The sequence below is a fragment of the Lycium barbarum genome, chromosome 3 (genome assembly GCF_019175385.1).
Source record: "Lycium barbarum isolate Lr01 chromosome 3, ASM1917538v2, whole genome shotgun sequence".
Lineage (NCBI taxonomy): Eukaryota > Viridiplantae > Streptophyta > Magnoliopsida > Solanales > Solanaceae > Lycium > Lycium barbarum.
This window is the reverse complement of record NC_083339.1, coordinates 115,950,647-115,969,149: the sequence shown is the minus strand read 5'-3', so window position 1 is coordinate 115,969,149 and position 18,503 is coordinate 115,950,647. Positions and strand designations below refer to the sequence as shown.

Here is an 18,503-nt window from a genome sequence, read left to right as displayed (position 1 = left end):
TTTTAAAAAAAAAAAAATTGGGGGCGAGGAAGAGGAGTGGGGGCTGGTAAGAAAAAAAATCAATTTTAAAATAAAAAATAAAAAATTATTTAAAAAAAATGAGGGGGAGGAGGAGGAGAAGTGGGGGCTGATAAAAAAATTAAAATTTTAAAAAAAAAATTGGGGAGGGAAGGAGGCAGGGGGAGGGTTGGGAGGAGGAGGAGGGGGGTGAAAAAATAAATAAATAAAATCAAAATTTTAAAAAATAAATTAGGGGGGAAGGAGTGCGAGAAGGAGGAGTGGGGGCTGATAAAAAAATTAAATTTTTGTTTTAATTTTTATTTGTTTTTATTTTGGGCGGGGGGAGGGGGAGGGTTGGGAGGAGGAGGAGGGGATGAAAAAATAAACGGAAAAGGCTCATAAATACCCCTAACCTATTGAAAAAGGCTCATAAATATCCTCCTTCCACCTTTTGGTCTAAAAATATCCTTCCATCCACCTTTTAGGTCTAAAAATACCCTTAAGGTTTATTTTTGGCTCAAATATACCCCTCAAACTAACAAGTTAAAATTAACTCTTTTAAAAAGCCAAATGACATTTTGTAATTGGTCAATAATAAAATTCCGTAATTTAAAAAAAAAATCCAGATTTTAAAAAAAATTGCCAATAATAAATTGTCAGTAATTTAAAATTCCAGATTTAAAAAAAAAAAATTGCCAATAATAAAATTCCGTAATGTACATATTTTTTTAAAAAAAAATTGTGTGGAAACTTTAGGTTTAAGTGTTTTATTTTTTAAGGTTTTGATTCAAGCGTGTTATTTTTTTAATCAAGACATAAGCCAAATGACATTTTGTAATTGGTCATACATTTTAATTTTAGAATAAGTAAAACCCACCCAATTTTTAAGACGCAAACCCACCCATTTTTTTTCAAAAAATAGTAGAATAATTGAATTAGATTTATGTTCAAAATAAAGTTATGTCTTGATTAAAAAAATAACACGCTTGAATCAAAACCTTAAAAAATAAAACATTTAAACCTAAAGTTTCCACACAATTTAAAAAAAAAAATATGTAAATTACGGAATTTTATTATTGGATTTTTTTTTTAAATCTGGAATTTTAAATTACTGGCAATTTTTTTTTAAATCTGGATTTTTTTTTTTAAATTACGGAATTTTATTATTGACCAATTACAAAATGCCATTTGGCTTTTTAAAAGAGTTAATTTTAACTTGTTAGTTTGAGGGGTATATTTGAGCAAAAAACAAACCTTAAGAGTATTTTTAGACCTAAAAGGTGGATGGAAGGATATATTTAGACCAAAAGGTGGAATGAGGGTATTTATGAGCCTTTTTCAATATGCTAGGGATATTTATGAACCTTTTCCAAAAAATAAATAAAGAAAATTAATTTTTATTTTTTTTAAATTTGGGGGAGGGGTGGGAGGAGAAGGGGGCGGCTGGTGAAAAAAAAAAAAAATTTTTTTTAGTGGGGTGAGGTGGTGAGGGGTGGGAGGAGGAAGGCTGTGACTGGTGAAAAAGTAAATAAAAAATTCAAAACTTTTTTTTAAAAGAAATTAGGGGGTGTGGGGGGAGGGGCGGGAGCAGGAGAAGGGGATTAATAGGTTTTTTATATTAAGTTGAGGTCTTTTTATATTTTATAAAAGATTAAAAAATTTGAAAAAATATAGTATTTTAGACCCTAGTTTTCTTAATCCAAATTTAATTGGATTAGCTAATTCTTCCAATTTACAATTACACGCAGCTGCTTAGGGTTATTCAAGACATCATACGCCTCTCTCAGTCGCCATTGATACGGTTGGTGCTCCAACAGTTGTTGTCATCGGATTGCTCGTAAGCCTTTTATTTTATTTTAAATATGATTTCTTCTATTTTTTCTACTGAAACTATGTCAGTTTCTCTGTATCTTCCTTCTCTTTTTCTTTCTATATATACCTTCTTTTGCTGTTACTTTCCTCCAGCTTTTTCTCCTTTTTTTTTTTTTCACTCTTCATCAAGGAGTAACTCCCTCATGGATCATTATGCAAATTTCTAAGTAACTTGTATCTGTAAGTACAAAGGAGTGTCGTTTCTTTACTTGATTGTTCTTTATCTATCTTCATTGATTTCCTAAGATTCTCTAAGGTAGTATTCATTTCTCGTTTTGTACATGTTAGCCTAAGCACGACAATTCAAGTTTATTACTCCCCACGTTCCAATCTACGTGGCACTGTTGACTTGGCACAAAGTTTAAGAACTTTGTTGTGTTGCTACAAATCATTTCATTAAGGGTAAAAGGGGAATTATAAGTGAAGCTGTTTCTAATTATGAAAAGGTGACATTTTTTTCGGAGCAGAGTAAAAAAGAAAGTGTCCCAAATAAATTGGGACAAAGGGAGTACTCCCACCGTCCCATATTAGTTGTCCACATTACTAAAAGCAATCGTCCCAAAATACTTGTCCATTTACAAAATAATTAATTAATTTTTTCCTATTTTGACCTTAACATTTCGTTGTTTTTGAAAGTAACCAATATTGATTAGAGTGTAATTTAGTAGAGAGAGATAAGGGTAATGTAGTAAAAGTATAATTTTATTTATGATTTCTTAAAGGACGTGTAAAGTTGAAAGTGGACAAGTAATGTGGGATGGAGGGAGTAGTTATTAGCGTGTAATTGGTATTCAATTGCTCTGCTGACTGCTGCAACTCTCTGTTTCCATGTGCCTATTTGCTGGATATTAGTATTCAAGTTGAACTTGGGAAGTGATTGGAGCTGCATTTGCAATTCAAGTTTATCTCTGTTATCATATCATGGGATTACATGGTTATTTAACTATTTTATTATTTCAAGAAGCGTTATTTTTTTAGTTCTTACTTGAAACAAGTAACTTGATGAAGTGTAGAAGTAATTTCGATATAACCGTGAATCTTTTGCATTTAAATTTCTTATATTTTTGTAAGAACCATAATAGTTTTTTCTTTTTTTGACTTCAGTAGCACAAAGATGACTCTATCAGAGGAGGAGCTCTCAAGACTTTTCAGAGTTCGTAAGACACTGATGGAAATGTTGTCCGATAGGGGCTACCTTGTTGGAGATTTTGAGATAAATATGTCAAAACATCAGTTCCTTCAGAAGTATGGCGAGAACATGAAGAGAGAAGACCTTGTATTTCAGAAAGCCAAACGTAACAACAGTTCTGATCAGGTGTGCTTTTTCAATTTCCTTTCTTGCATATCTTTGATTATGGTTACTGTCGGTTTATCCTTATGTGTGTATTACTATGTCTTGCTCCATCTGTTTTATATCTTGATATTTTGCTGTCTTATTTTTCTTGCAATCCTGCATTAACTGCGTTTCTTTTGAGCCGAGGGTCTATCGGAAACAGCCTCTCTACCCCACAAAGGTAGAGGTAAGGTCTGCGTACATCCTACCCTCCCCAAACTCCACTTGTGGGATTCCACTGGGTATGTTGTTGTTGATACTGTCTGTTTAATTTACTGCTTTCTTGCCTAAGGATTTTAATGTTTCCTTTAATTTGATGACCGATAAAAACACTCTTTCCTTAAATTGGTGAAATATTCGGTGTTTGTTTCAATTCTCCAACACCAAATTTGATTTTGCTGCAGGTTTTATGGCTTAAGTTACTCCTTTTCTACTAGTATGTCACTTCATTGTATAACTGAGGATTTCATAATTATTTGTTACCCATGTCTCAGCCATTTCCTTTTGATGCCAGATATATGTGTTCTTTCCAGAGGAGCCAAAGGTTGGTGTTAAGACAGTGAAAACTTATACAGAGCGCATGAAAAAAGAAGATGTCTTCCAAGCAATCCTGATTGTGCAACAAAATTTGACTCCCTTTGCTCGTACCAGCATTAGTGAAATATCTACAAAGTTCCACTTGGAGGTTTTCCAGGTGACTACTGTAGTATTTCTACTATTAGCTTGTTCTTACTACTTGAATGAAGGATTGAGTCTGTTATGAAATAGCTGAGAAGCTTAGTTTACTCCTAGTTTTGTGATCATTTTATTTTTGGTGCCTTTGTTATTTGGTTTCTTCTGACTATTATTCATTTGAGCACTTGACACTAGTCAAGTAGTAGGACCACCAAAATCAGAAAGACAGTATGTTGTTACGTTACCATTTTCATTTTGATAAGTGGACTTTGTATCAAGATGGCATAATGATGAAGCCAATATGTGTTCGGAACAAGAAGCTTGTCCTCTGGATTTCTCGTAATTAGATTCTTTGAGGTGAGAGGGGGAGGAGGACATTCAGTCATTTATTTCGGAAAAAGTGTTTGAAGTTCATTAGGCTTCCAATTTGCTGTTGTGTTGCATGGCTAATGCTATTGGATAGAAATCCGTGGTGTCGTATGCTAAAATTGGTGGCAGCTCGTTATGAAAAAGATATCGAGACTGAATGGTTAATATGATTAAAATGGAGGAAACAGATTATGTTATATAATTCTTAATTGCATATGGTTGATGCAACCTAAAAGAAAGTCTTCAATGTGTGTCTTAACTGGAGAATTTTATATCTAAGATACCCTTCTCCCAAACATTGATATCTGGAGTTTCAACAGATCAAGATCTATGTTAAACAAGAGCCTTTTGTGACTATTTCTTAATAGAATTCGTCTAATCCTACTACCTGCATATTGCTTAGAACCAATGGATCAAATAAGTGTAATTTTTCAAAAGTGGAGGGGATATTGGTGTCTACACCACTGAGCTTCAAAGCTGAAAACAGCGGATTTCTTGGATATTTACGAAAAAAAAAGATACTTCTAGATATAAGTCTCCAGTTCCAGCAGACCTTGTATCTGTTTACAGGTCCTTTCCATTTGATGACATTTTCAAGCTTCAGAAGAATAGGTGTTCAAATTCTTTCTAGAATTAGAATAAAGTGCAAAGACCAAGTGTCAAGTTTAAGAATCTACTTCGTACTATGTGCTAGCATATCCAGAATGCCTAGCAGCCATATGGGGCTGCCAAGTAAAGTAGTGAAAAGGAGAGGTAGTCCAGGGATGAGACTGCCAAGGCCTGCCTAGCGCTCCTCATCGGATAGCGAATTCCAACTCAAAGCTTAAGTGATAATCGAACCAAATCCCTTTTTCAAGTATATGAGTAAATAAACTTAGCTTTTATGTCATTATGGATTAAACCAGCCTAGACAACCTGTACTTGACTTCATAAGCCACAATTCACAAGACAATGGCTTAAGACTATTGTACATTATATGAACAAATCGACGTTCTGTTCAGAATGACTTCTACATATTTGGAAAAAGTTATCTGTTGGGAATGACTCTGCAACTTTATGTTATCCAAAGCTGGTATAGATATTGATAGAGAATGATTCTGCTATATAAAGGGATATTTGGTATTCCTCTAGGGGCTTTGTCTCTGTTATTTGTTTGATTTGGAATATCGTTTGGCTTCTAATATGCACATTTAGACGTTTAGTTGCTTCATGTGAATGATATCTATTGTATTAGAAGGCTTAATCTTCTTAATCATCAAGATATATGATTAATGTTTCAGGAGGCAGAGATGTTGGTAAACATAAAAAATCATGTTCTAATTCCTGAGCACCAGCCACTTACTCCTGAAGAAAAGAAGAGCTTGTTGGAAAGATACACTGTGAAAGAAACACAGGTTCGTCTTTGTAATATTATTGCACTTGCTAAACTTTTCACCTCCTATAATACACTAAAGACCAGGAGACACGTTTTACGTGCATAAAGTTGAAGGCATTTTCGAGCTAATGGTGGTTAAGAGTGAAAGAATGGAGTAAATGAGAAATAACTAATTTACTTATTAATTTAATGGCTTTGTATTCCCTTTCAACCCATTGGGAATGAGTTTGTTGGAAGGGGTAATAATTGGAGATGGAAAAAAGAAGATAAAGCAGCATGCTTCATGATAGTGTTAAAGCCGAAACTGTCTTGTTCCCTTAGTCGTAGTATGGAAAAATTTAACCATTTTTTCTTTGCGTTATTTTATGTGAAGGATCGTCGAAACCTTGTATCCGATAGCCATCTATCTATGTAAATGCATCTCTATAGCTGGGCTTCTATTATGAATGGGAGTTTGGCTGACGGGAATTTTATAAGGAACTAGTGCTCAGTTGAGAGGCTTGCCCAGATGTAAACTGTTCAGTTTGCAATTGGATCAGTTCAAGGGGCTTTGATGAACCTAATGTTAATTGTGAATAGCTTTGATGGAAAAACTACCTGCAGGCTGCATTATTGATCATCACACTCATGGCCTTGTTATCTTTTGCTTCTTCCTTTTGGCTGATCGTTTTATTCTTATCTATCATGTTGATTCCCCTGCCATTATTTTGAATTATGCTATTTAGATAGGTGTGATTGATTACTTCGTCAATTTTCTATCTAATTGAATGCCTAACATTTTCTTCTGCTAAAACAGCTTCCTCGGATTCAGATCACCGACCCAATTGCTAGATATTATGGGCTAAAACGTGGCCAAGTCGTGAAAATTATTAGACCAAGTGAGACTGCAGGCCGTTATGTTACTTACCGATATGTGGTCTGAACTAGTTTTTGATGTTTTCACCAGTTGAAAGGTAAGAAGTGGACAGAACAGTCAAGTTATGTAGTCGTTTGTTATTTGCTCCCCCCCCCCCCCCCCCCCCCCCCTCTCCAAACCACACTAAAAAGAGCTATTGAGAATCTGGAGAACCTTGTGTTTTCTCTACCTCGTCTTACCATGTAAAAACAGGGGCACTTACGTTCTTGAACCGATAACCATCTTTTTTTTTTTTTTTTTACTAGCACCGGGTGTCCGAGTCTCTTTGAGACCGACTAATCCCGGGGGTGCACAGGCCCTCGGCAAGGAGTTTCCCGCAAGTGCACCACGGTTAATTCAGGGTTTCCCCAGTCCGATGGCCCCCAGAAATTGTTTGCACCCAGCGGGTTTCGAACTTGAGACCTTGAAGGGGAGCACCCCAAGGCTCAAGTCAATTGCCACCAGGCCAACCCCTGAGGGTTTGAACCGATAACCATCTTTCGGTTAACTTAGCCTTTTTTCTTTCTTTTCAGGATAATTGGTGAAAGAGAGGCGCTAGGACACTCCTGGATTGCTTAATGTACTGCTTATGCAAAAGTGGATCTAGAGCGAGTTCTATGGATTCCGCTGAATCTATTTTGTTCAACTTGAACAATGTATGCATGCATACCCCCAAAAAAAAAAAAAACCATTATACATATAATCATGTGATGGCATTCATTCTGAATCCACGGACTCTAGAATTTAGATCCTAGATTCGCGCACATGCTTATGATATTGTAAAAGCTAAAATGGAGCTTAAAAGTGTCGTTGGTTGAAGGGGTCAATATTTCTTTATGCGGAAGGCATTATCCTTGCAGATGAGTTCAACCGTATGGGATATACCGTTTTGTCCAAGAGCTCTTGTTTTACTCCAATGTTTGTTATGGGTCTAAATGGAGTGATATGATTAATATCGTTCTTATAACCGGTCCCAACTAGCTTGGGATTGAGGCATGGTTGTAGTTGTTGCCAATACTAAAAAAGGTTAATTTCATGCACATTGATAAATCTGATTAGTGCATATCTGAGTTCAGAAAATTTCTGCCATAAAGAAACTCCCTGCAAAAGGTTCACTTATGAAGAACATTCATCTTCACAGTGGGGTTTAAGGCACAAATTGTACAAACAACTGCATTCATCAATTTGATATTTAAAAAAAAATCACTTTATGCTATGCGAATTTTACCAAGACACCAATCTATTTTCTGTTCAAGGGTTTCAATGTTTACTTGGAAATTTAAAAAAAGTGTTCAACCTTGAAGCAGGTCACCTCACATCAAAGAAGAACGCCTAGTAGTATTTTTCACATTAAATACTTTAACTATTGAAAGCGACTAAATAAGTTGCAACATTCTCCCTGTTCTGCGATAATCAAGGTAAAGTTACAGTGATATCGAGTGTGAAAAAATCAAAAGAAATAAATGGTCATGCATAGAAAAGCAAGACAGATAAGTATTCCAGGGAGAACTCAAATTCGTTGATCCATGAATGGAAAGTGGTAATAGAACTTTGACAAATTATCTTCTTTGAAAAAACTGTTAAATACAAAACCGAAATGACATACAGGAAAGCTCTAGACATATTACCTTACAGATGATGCAATAGCTAACCAGACAATAACGCCGAATCAAGCAATCCACAAAAAATCCACAAAAGCAAAACAGACTCCATTAGTCTCTGTATCCATGTATAATTCTGTATATACCGCAGTGCGCTTAATATAATTTCTTTGCCTCATTTGTCTTGGTGATATTCTCTAAGTGGTCGTTTGGTTTGAGGTCAAAATAGTCCCGGGATTACAATCCCGGGACTAATTTATACCATCTGATGTTTTTCATGTCAGAGGTGCAAAAAAGTGTAGGAAAGAGTAAGTTTGCTTCTTTGCTAATGTATCATAATTGTGAAATTACTTAGCATTATTTAATGGGAAACTTACATAAATGATTACATTCTGGGGGGTTATTTTTTAGGCATAGCTACACTTTAGCTAATTACATTTCATAGCTACAGTAGACGCGAGCAACAATAGATTGTATTCGCGCGCTACAGTAGATTGTATTCAAAATTCGGATTGTATTCAAAATTCGGTTGTGTCAAAATTTGATGTATTCAAATTAAATTTCACTGTATTCAAGTCAAATTCCGATGTATTCAACTAAGTTTAATCCAAGTCAAATGTATTCAACTCAACCGTATTCATTTGTAGCTACTTTTACACTGTATTCACTTTATTATATTTAAAATTAGTTGTATACAAAAAAATATCCTAAAAAATACAAGAAACAAAAATACACCGCAAATACATTTTTGCAATACGGAAAACAAGAAATAAAATACACCCCAAACACTGTTTCGTATGCTAAAAAAAATTAATGAATACACTAGATTGTATGCTAAAAAATTAATGAATTCACTCATAAAAGAAACACTATTTTCCAAATCCGGCACCGGAAAACAACCGGATCTGGTATTACCGGCGGCGAGAAAATACCGACCATGCTTGCTGAAAACGACAAAACAACCAGAAAATTAAAAAAATCACCGCCACTTTCACTCCCATAACCGCTGGGTAGATTTGAGCCACAACAACACCATTACACCCCGATTTGAGAAATACTCAGAGATCTGAACTTAATTTCTATGAAGAATACAAGCAACAAGACGAAGAAGATGAAGAAGTAGGGAACGAAGAGTCCTGTACATACGGAGAGAGCTTAGAGAGAGAGGGAAGGGAGGGAGGAGAGAGAAAAAATGTGGATACAGGGGTTGCTTTTTATGTTAACCTATTTGTATGTTTTAGTTATGGAGTGTAATGGATAGACACCTTTTAGCTACGAGGCGTAAATAAATTAAAGTATAACTACTAGATAAAAATAAGGTCTAATGTTAGCTACACCATGCAGATTTCCCTCATTTAATTACACCGGGCCGCATACTGAACTTGGAGACTGTCACATCCTGTCTTCTCTTCTACTTCTTTTTTAATGTTCAGAGCTGAGTTCTTAAGTGACTTACTGCAGCGAATCAGCTTAATCAACTTTAGTGTTGGGATATCCCCAAAGCTGGAAGGGACCTCTTGAAGCCTCCAACAATAATCTATAACTAGTTTCTCGAGCATGGGGAAGGATGTCTCCAAGGAGCGCCATTCTGTCATAAGAACAAAGTGTAGTTTCACGACTTTGAGTGCTTGGAACTTGTAATCACTGGTATCCCAACATCTGCTATATCCTTTACCCCTGAAGTATATTCTACGGAGTTTGAGTCTCTCAAGGTTTCGCAGTCTTGCAATATTTGAGACGATTTTTTCTGTTAGGAAAATACTGTGAAGGGACAAATCCTTTAAATTTGAAGGGAAGGCAATACAGCCGCCCAATCCAATAGATATGTAGGTTGAGAAACCCACTTCGAGAGATTGAAGTTGGAGTTCTTCAAGATTCGGCATATCAACTTCCGGTTGCACAACGGAACAATATTTGGGTTCAACGATTCGCAGCTTTAGTTCCTCAATATTTGGAAATTTCCACCAGAACTCCGGACTCATATCAGCCAAGTATACACGACACTTCCCAAAACTCTTTAAGTTCGGTAAGACTGAATATTCTTCGAAAATTGCTCGATCATTGTCTTCCCATTTGAAGGAAAATTCGTTGATATCCACATGCCGTAGGTTTTGCATTTTCCAAATAGCAGGTGATGTCTTTAAATGCATTATAGTTGAATCTTCCCACACCACCCGCAAAGTTTGTAGATCGAGCAGGTGTGATACCCATTGGAAATCAAATTCTTTCGTACGAATTGCAAGGTACCTCAATTGAGTTAGTGCTTGCATTGCTGAAGCCCAAGAACTTTCCAAGTAGATATCCAACAAATTCAACACCCGCATAAATCTAAAGTTGTCAAGTAAAGGAAAAAGACTTATCTGATCCCACGCATAGAATTTTGGATGAGCAATGAACTCCCCTTCCTTCAAGCCTGTCAATATTGGAATCTTATCCAAGGAATATTCATTCTGCACCAATTGTTTGACAAGATCGTCATGGACATACATGCATAACCGAGACACTTTTGCATCTGAAGGCTTGTAGGGATTACACGGGACTACGAGCTGCATAAACTTTTCCTTTGTAAGTTTTCTCAAGCAAAACTCACGCACTACATCATGAAGAGTGCAGTACTTTATCTCACCATTAACTCTCCTTTTAGTAACCACTACTAGGCTTCTGTTCGCTAGATCATTCAAGCAAATCTTAGATGCTTCCTCCATGTTCTCTGTGTCCATGTTCTGTACAAAATTTTCAGCCATCCACAACTTCAGCAAATCGGACACTGGATATTTGTAGTGTTCCGGAAACAATCCCATGTAAAGAAGGCAAGGCTTTAAATAGTCTTCCAAATGGTCGTAACTTAATTCTATTATCTTCATGCTTTGCTCTTCTAAAACATGGGAACTTAAATCATTTGCAACCTCATTCCAAAAAGAGACTTGCCTCTGCTTTGCAAAAATTCCAGCAATCAAGACAATGACAATTGGTAATCCCTTACAGTTTTTGGCAACTCGTAATCCCACCTTGAGTAGCTCTGGGGGACAAATCTCTCCTTGAAATACTTTCTTCTGAAGTAATTTCCAGCTCTCATCCACTGTGAGAAATCGAAGAAAATATGGATGATTGTGGTGCTTAAGCTGCCTCGCCACTTCTTCATCTCGAGTTGTTAGAACTATTCTGCTTCCATTTTCATCCTGTGGGCAAGATAATCTGAACTCTTCCCATGCCTTAACGTCCCATACATCATCTAATACGATGAGGTATTTCTTGCGCATTAGACTCCTGCGCAACTTGTCAGGCATGTCTTCATCTTTCATACCATTGATATTGCCTATAGCTTGTTTAAGAATATCAGAGAACACTTTGCTCAAGCTATATTCTTTTGAAATGGAGCACCATGCTCGAAAGTCAAAGTGTTTATTATCAATAAAATGATTGAACGCCTTTCTAGCCAAAGTTGTTTTACCCAGTCCAGGCATTCCAACAATCGAGACAATATCAAGTTCCATTGTTCCTCCAGTTAATTGTCGAATTATACTTTCTGTTTCATCCTCAAAACCAACTACTTCCTCATCAATTGGTGAAAAACTATGTTGGGTGGAAGCGGTTGCACCTGCAGGTGTTCTTTCACTAGTCAGAAAGTTCTCCATGTCAATTAGCTTGGTCTCTTTCCTGCTGTTAGAAAGTAAATATAACTACATTAGAACTGATTGCTAGTAATAAAATTAGATAGATATGGAAAAAAGAAGTAAAAGTTAATCTATGAGATCTAGGGGTTGAAGGAATATATAGAATTGCATACTACAGAAATTTTCTATTAAGATAATATTTGGAGGGAGTTTTCCTTTTCTTCCAAGTTCTTTTTTCCTTAGAAAAAGACGATAAACTAGAGTTCGTAGTTTGGGAAGGGGAAAAGGCCACTTTGCCTTTGAATTATTCGATATGGGATAACTTTGTAATCCGCTTTGTTTTTTGGCTCAACAACGCCCTTGCCATTAGCCAAGTAACCCAAGATTGCCCTTCGAACTAATGATTGCTCCAGCTTGGATGGAAAACGGTCAATTTTTTCCCTGAATATTTGATATGGGACAATTTTGTCCTCCGTCAACAAATCGGCCAGTATCATCCCCAAAAATTTGGAACCAATAAAATCGAGCATCTAGTCGTTTTTAACTGATTGCTATTAAGTTGATGATATGATTTTTAACAAAGCGACTTTATTTGCTTCAACCCTATTTTAATTGTTGCTATTATGTTGATGATCTGATTTTTACTGGTAATAGCGAGAATATAGTTACTGAGTTTAAGAAAGATATGATGAAGAGATATGAAATGAGTGATTTGGGATTGTTGCATACTAAGTTTCGGTCTTGAGATTTATCAACAAGCTGATGCAGTGTTTTGTTGCTAAGCAAAACCATGCTGAAACAATGATTAAAAAGTTCAACATGTTTTTAGTTGCAAAACTATGGAAACACCACTTGCTTCAACTTTCAAATGAGAAGTTGAAGAAAAATGGACAACACTTTGTACAGAAGTATGGTTGGATGTTTGATGTATGTTACTATTACTATGCTGAATATTATGTTTGCAACTAGTTTGTTGTCCTGATTTAGGTAAGATCCTATCAATTTTCACCTTAGAGCAGCCAAACAAGTTCTTCGCTACATAACACTGGCTTATGGTATGATCATGTATTGGAGAGGAGAAGAATTAAAGTTAGTTGCCTATCGTGATAGTGATCGGGCAGGTTCTAAATTAAAGATGATATGAAAAACATGTAGGTCATGTATTTTTACTTGGTTCGGGGAGCATTTTCTTGGCAATTAAAGAAGCAAGAAACAATGGCACAATCATCTATCAAAGCTGAATATATATCAGCAACCATGGCGACTTCTCAAGCTATTTGACTAAGAAGAAATTTGGAGCATGTTGGAGAAAAAAACAAGACAAAGCAACAAGGATTTTCCATGACAACATATCAGCAATAACAATGGACTAAATCCAATTTACAACAGCCGAACAAGACACATTCCAGTGAAGCATTATTTCATCAGAGAGAAGAATGAAGGGCAAGAGATTGAGCTCGAGTATTGCAAGTCCGAAGATCAAGTTGCTCATAATTTCACCAAGCCATGAACTTTTGGGAGTCCAACAACAACACATTAATGTGTTGTCTTTGTATTAATTAAAAGTAATCTTGATTGTCACGAGTATAGTTAAGTTATTACTCCCTCCGTCCCATTTAACTGTCGCTTTAGCTCTTTCACGCTCATTAAGAAAAGGCGGAATAGCTTGGTAGGCCCCTGTGCTTGTTCATTTTTGTCATCCCGGTTTTTGTACTTACGAGTTTGACAACTAAACCCTTCTACCCTTTAAAACTGTGCATTTTAAACCCTTTTTCGACCCGGTCATGATAAATAGCGTAACTTAGTAAACTATACATTGCATTTATTATTTTTCTTAAGGCGGTCATGACAAATAGGGCCTACCAAGCTATTCTGCCTTAAGAAAAACGATAAATATAAGGTATAGTTTACCAAGTTACCCTATTTATTAGATTTTTTTAGAATTAAGCAAATATTAAAAAGGAGTACTTATTTAATGTTAAGGGAATTTTGATTTTGAATTCCCAAAGTGATACTTATTTGGGACAATTGTTTAAGCTAAAATGATGGTTAAAATGGGACGGAGGGAGTATCTATCTAGAGTATTCTAAAGGACTCTAAAAGAAATAAACTTTGGGGAAGCCAAAGAGTACCCATTTTGTATCTATATATGTGGAAGTGTATTGAACAAGATCTAGAATGTAGAGGAAAAAAAAAAGTTACAATTGCTGCTGGAAAATATATCAGTAAAACTACTACTCCCTGTGTCCCAATTTAAGCGTCTTAGTTTGATTGAGCAAAAAATGTAAGGAATAAAAAGAGATTTTGAATCTCATGGTCCTAGGTTAAAGATGTATGTAATGTATTAAAATATCATTTGAATTGTCAGGTACGATATTTGAATTGTTAACTTATTAAATATAGAAAGAGACAGTCTTTTTGGTACAAACCCAAAAAAAAAAAAAAAACGTAAACACTTAAATTGGGACGAAGGGAGTACTATTCTCTCTTAAGTCAGGACATTCTATTTTCAGACTTAGAGCCTGTTTGGATGGGCTTAAAAAAAGCAGCTTATAAGCCAAAACAAAATAAGTTGGGGTAGGCCAACTTATTTTTTTTTTTGGCTTATAAGCTGTTTTCAGCTTATAAGCTGCTTTAGATAAGCTAAGTCAAACGGGCCCAATTATTTTTTTGGATTTATTTTAAGCACAAAATGACTTATAAGCTGGTCAGCCAAACACTGAAAACAGCTTATAAGCTGTTCTTAGCAACTTATAAGCCAATCCAAACGGGCTCTTATTACCAAACATTCTATCTGTTACTACTTTTCTAATTCCTACTCTTCCTCACATAAAAGTTAAAACCATCGGTAATACTCCCTCTGATTCAATTTATGTGAACCTATTTTCTTTTTAGTCCGTGCCAAAATGAATAACCTCTTTCCTAATTTGAAAACAAATTCACTTTATGAAATTATTTACAGCCACACAAATATTCAACACTTATTTTGAACCACAAGTTTCAAAAATCTTCACTCTTTCTTAAATGTCATACCCAGTCAAATAGATTCACATAAATTGAAACGGAGCGAGTATTAGACTGAGTAATAAACCAATACCATTATAGGAAATACTAATACTGTTTGTGCCTATTGATACATTGTTACTCCAATTCAAGTTTAAAAAGAAAAGAAGTATAAGAAGAAACAAAAGTCAAACTTACATTCAAACGATTAAAAAAAACCACCAATCTTTCTTCGTCCTGGTTCTTGTACAGTAGAGGTAGTAATGAACTCAAATATGGCAAGATGTATGGCTGCAGATGGATTAATTGCTCACATATGGTTTTGAAGTAGATCAATTGAAATGGAATAGCTACAAATAGGAAAGGAGAAGGAATAAATGAAGAGTGAACAATGTACCACAAAAAGTAAATAAAGACTGAAGAGTCTAAGTCAATAATGAGAAAATGACAAAAACTGTTCGTTATGTTTGAAGGAAGCTATGAAGAAAAAGGAACACTTATATAGGTACAATAAGTTTTTACTATTTTTAATTTATTTCTAGAATATGATGCAGTTTTTTAGACGTAATTTCTGTTAATTTTTATATTTTTGTTTGATTAGTGTAATCTTTTGTGTTGCATATTTTAAATTTGATGGGACTTTCTTGATGTTTTATAGTTAATTTTTTTCCATAGTTTCCTTTAAATCTAACGGATAGAATTCAGTAAATATTTGACGTAGACTAAAAATGTTAACTTTTGACAAATTTAAAGTACCAAAACTATTAAGTGCATACTTAAGGGACTATTTTGAATCTACTACTCCCTCTGTCCCAATTTATGTGGCACCATTTGACCAGACACAGAGTTTAATAACGAAAAGAAGACTTTTGAAATTTGTGATTTAAAATAATTCTTAGATATTTGTGTGGCTATAAATCATGTTGTAAAGTTAAATTGTTTTTATATATATAAATGTAACAGTCTTTTTGGGACAGATTAAAAAAGAAAGTGTGCCGCATAAATTGTGACAGAGGGAGTATCAAACATAAGAGATCATTTTTATCATTTTCTCGAGTCATAATTAATAGTACTTTTTTTTTAGAAGGTAAAGTTTTATTAAAAAGTAGTATCAAGATAATACTGCGAAGTACAAAGAAATTGCAGGGTAGATTACATTAGAAACCTAAGTGGTCTAGCATGTCATCTAAATTCATCCCAACATTTCCATCTTTTCAATAGTACAAGTTGTGCATACAACTATATTTTACGGACTGCAACTGCTCCTTTTTGCCTTCTAAACACCTCTTATTCCTTTCTATCCATATAGTCCAAGCTATGCTAAGAGGAATGGCACTCCATATCTTCTTTTGGGATGCATCTGGACATGCAGCTTCCCAACACTCTTAACACAGTCCTGAATGTCATTGGACTTGTCCAATGAATGCCAAAGTTAGCAATGAACATGGACCACACCTGCCAGGTAAATTGACAATGCACGAAAATATGATTCATCGATTCGCAAGCTTTGTCACACAAGTAGCATCTGCTGCACATTTTCCAACCCTTCTCTTCAGATTTTCTAGTGTCAGGTGCTTCATGAGACGCGAATATGCATTGATGGATAATGTACCTCAGGGGTTATTGAGGCCCAACTTATTTGGCCGGATTTTTCACAATTAAGGTAAAGAAACTAAACCCCATCACTAGTACCCCCCCCCCCCCCCCCCCCCCCCTTTCCCCTTTTTGCCTTCAGAAAATCATGCACGTCATGAAAGACAAACTTAAGTTAAATCTAAAGAGAAGAGAAAATTACAAAACAATAGCTTTTATATATGGGATAGTTTAAAGTAATCCCTTAAATATATTTTTGCTTAAGTATGCGCTTTTGATGTGTTAAAACTTTAACAAACTACGACTGTTAAGTTTGACGAAAATCTGGAACTATTTTTTAGTGCAAACTCATTTTTGAAGGTGTGGTTTTTATAGTTTTTGTCATTTTTGGTCTATTTTCAGAGTTTGATGTAGCTTTTTGAGGCACAATTTATGCTAGTTTTTGTTTCTTGTGCAGTGTTTTTCTGCTGAGTTTCTAGAATTATCTACTAGACTTTCCTGCGATATTGCTGGTTAAATCTATATTTTTTCCACATTTCCCTCTAATCTAACAGATAAAACTTGTTGAAAGGTTTGAAGAAAACCATAAGTGCTCATTTTTCACACACTTAGAGAACAAAAACTGCTCAGAAATATATACAAGGGAGTAAGGGACTAATTTAAACCTACCCTAAATGCGAAAACTATTTTTGTCTTTTTCGCAAACGAAAATCGAAAGCTCTTTATCACATGGTTGTTTGTAGCCCGATGGTACGACTGGACTATAAAACTAAATGTGATCTCTTCACTCCAATTTTTTAAGAAATTTGAATTTTCGATCAATGAATGTGTACGTACTATTTTACTCAAGGAGTTACACAGATTAATTTTTAAATTTTTTTTGTCTCACTCCACGCTGTCATTTTTACTAAACTTACTAGCTGGACTCAATAAGGTAACAATATTTTTAATATGTTAACAAAGATGGTCCAGCAAGGAGGCGTTTAGTTTGTGTTTCTTCTACTTAGTCAAGGCACAATTGTTCCTCATTTTTTGAAAATTCAGCACGTAAGAGGTGCAACTCAATACTATGTGTCTTTTTCCTTATTGGCACTGAAAATGATAAGCAAGGTTTGTATTTTATGTGTTGGTGGGAGGTAATAGATATTTGGTGAAATTAGTTGAGGTGTGTAAGTTGATTCGACACCACGATTATTTAAAGAAAAAAAGAAGGTCTCGTTTTTATTAGAAAACTAGTTCTATACTCTATAATTTGATACTCTCAAGTCAGAATTCGCATTGTGTAAAATTTGTATTCATTGCAAACTCTTCCTATAATCTTAACTAAAAGAAAGAAAGAAAAAGGCAAAAATAATTTTGTCCGCTTGTGTACTCAAATTTGAGGGTATATCCTCTTTTTCTTAAACTATATTTCTTAAAGAGGTCAATGTAATCCATTGTTTGTTCTTTTTTCGGTTTGAGAAATAAAGATCAATTTTAGCAGTTTTAATCTTAAGAACTAAAAAAATGGAGTAGTTTCTCTTGAGATCACACAAGTTCTGTGGTTAAGAGAGGCTCAACAGTACAAATTTAGCCAGAGTAATTCAAATTAACTTAAAAAGCTTTTTCTGTTTGATATACGGTATATAGCTTCCCAATTAAAAAAAAAAAAATCTAAAAAACTACTATAGTTTTGCCAGACTTGGTTACAAATGAAGTACTAGACGAGTTATTTTTCAATGAGCGACGAATAGTGTGCAAGACCTGATGAATTTAATGGTAAATCTCTCAAGCTAGCTGGGACATACTGGATCATATATGATGTCTGCAATGCTAATCTTACATTTTTTGTGGGGATTCTCTATCAGAGTTTTGGAATTCAAATAAACCTTGCGTTGATTCTAAAGTTGGCTTCTCCAGTGTCTTTCTTTGACATATGAGCAAAATGTTTGTAACTTCATGGGCATTGTTTACATGTTTACATTTTTTATACTTAAACTATGAGATGCTACTATTACCTCAAAACCATATCGTTTCTTGTTTAAAATCCTTTTGGAGTGCCAAGTGATGTAGAGAGCGATATCATCTCCTTTGTTGTGTGTGGAAGCTAATTATTGGGCCAAAAAGAACAATTATATTCAGTCAAATGCTATCACATCAATTAAGACAGGATACAATCTTTTAATGAAAACTA

The 18,503-nt window shown here is 35.0% G+C and overlaps 2 protein-coding genes across 3 annotated transcripts; one reads left to right on the top strand and one right to left on the bottom strand.

The window, feature by feature from the left end:
• Nucleotides 1-1,662: 1,662 nt before the first annotated feature.
• LOC132631935 (DNA-directed RNA polymerases II and IV subunit 5A-like) lies at nt 1,663-7,486 on the top strand. 2 transcript variants are annotated; one of them, XM_060347689.1, is made up of 6 exons: nt 1,663-1,801; nt 2,977-3,187; nt 3,720-3,899; nt 5,530-5,643; nt 6,421-6,577; nt 7,053-7,486. In XM_060347689.1, the coding sequence occupies exons 2-5, from the start codon at nt 2,987-2,989 to the stop codon at nt 6,544-6,546; spliced, it is 621 nt and encodes a 206-aa protein (XP_060203672.1). In that variant the 5' UTR covers nt 1,663-1,801; nt 2,977-2,986; the 3' UTR covers nt 6,547-6,577; nt 7,053-7,486. The 2 variants fall into 2 exon arrangements, with proteins under 2 accessions (XP_060203672.1, XP_060203671.1); XM_060347688.1 differs by having other exon boundaries at nt 1,684-1,837.
• Nucleotides 7,487-8,920: 1,434 nt separating this feature from the next.
• On the bottom strand, nt 8,921-15,213 carry LOC132631934 (putative late blight resistance protein homolog R1B-12). Its single transcript, XM_060347687.1, has 2 exons — nt 14,936-15,213; nt 8,921-11,780 (listed from the first exon to the last, which is right to left on the bottom strand). The coding sequence occupies exon 2, from the start codon at nt 11,753-11,755 to the stop codon at nt 9,476-9,478; it is 2,280 nt and encodes a 759-aa protein (XP_060203670.1). The 5' UTR covers nt 11,756-11,780; nt 14,936-15,213; the 3' UTR covers nt 8,921-9,475.
• Nucleotides 15,214-18,503: the final 3,290 nt, after the last annotated feature.

Coding starts and splice junctions, on each gene's coding strand:
- LOC132631934 (XM_060347687.1), bottom strand. CDS start 11,755: ATGGAGAACTTTCTGACTAGTGAAAGAACACCTGCAGGTGCAACCGCT.
- LOC132631935 (XM_060347689.1), top strand. CDS start 2,987: ATGACTCTATCAGAGGAGGAGCTCTCAAGACTTTTCAGAGTTCGTAAG. Junction 3,188..3,719: donor GTAACAACAGTTCTGATCAG/GTGTGCTTTTTC, acceptor TTTTGATGCCAG/ATATATGTGTTCTTTCCAGA. Junction 3,900..5,529: donor TCCACTTGGAGGTTTTCCAG/GTGACTACTGTA, acceptor TTAATGTTTCAG/GAGGCAGAGATGTTGGTAAA.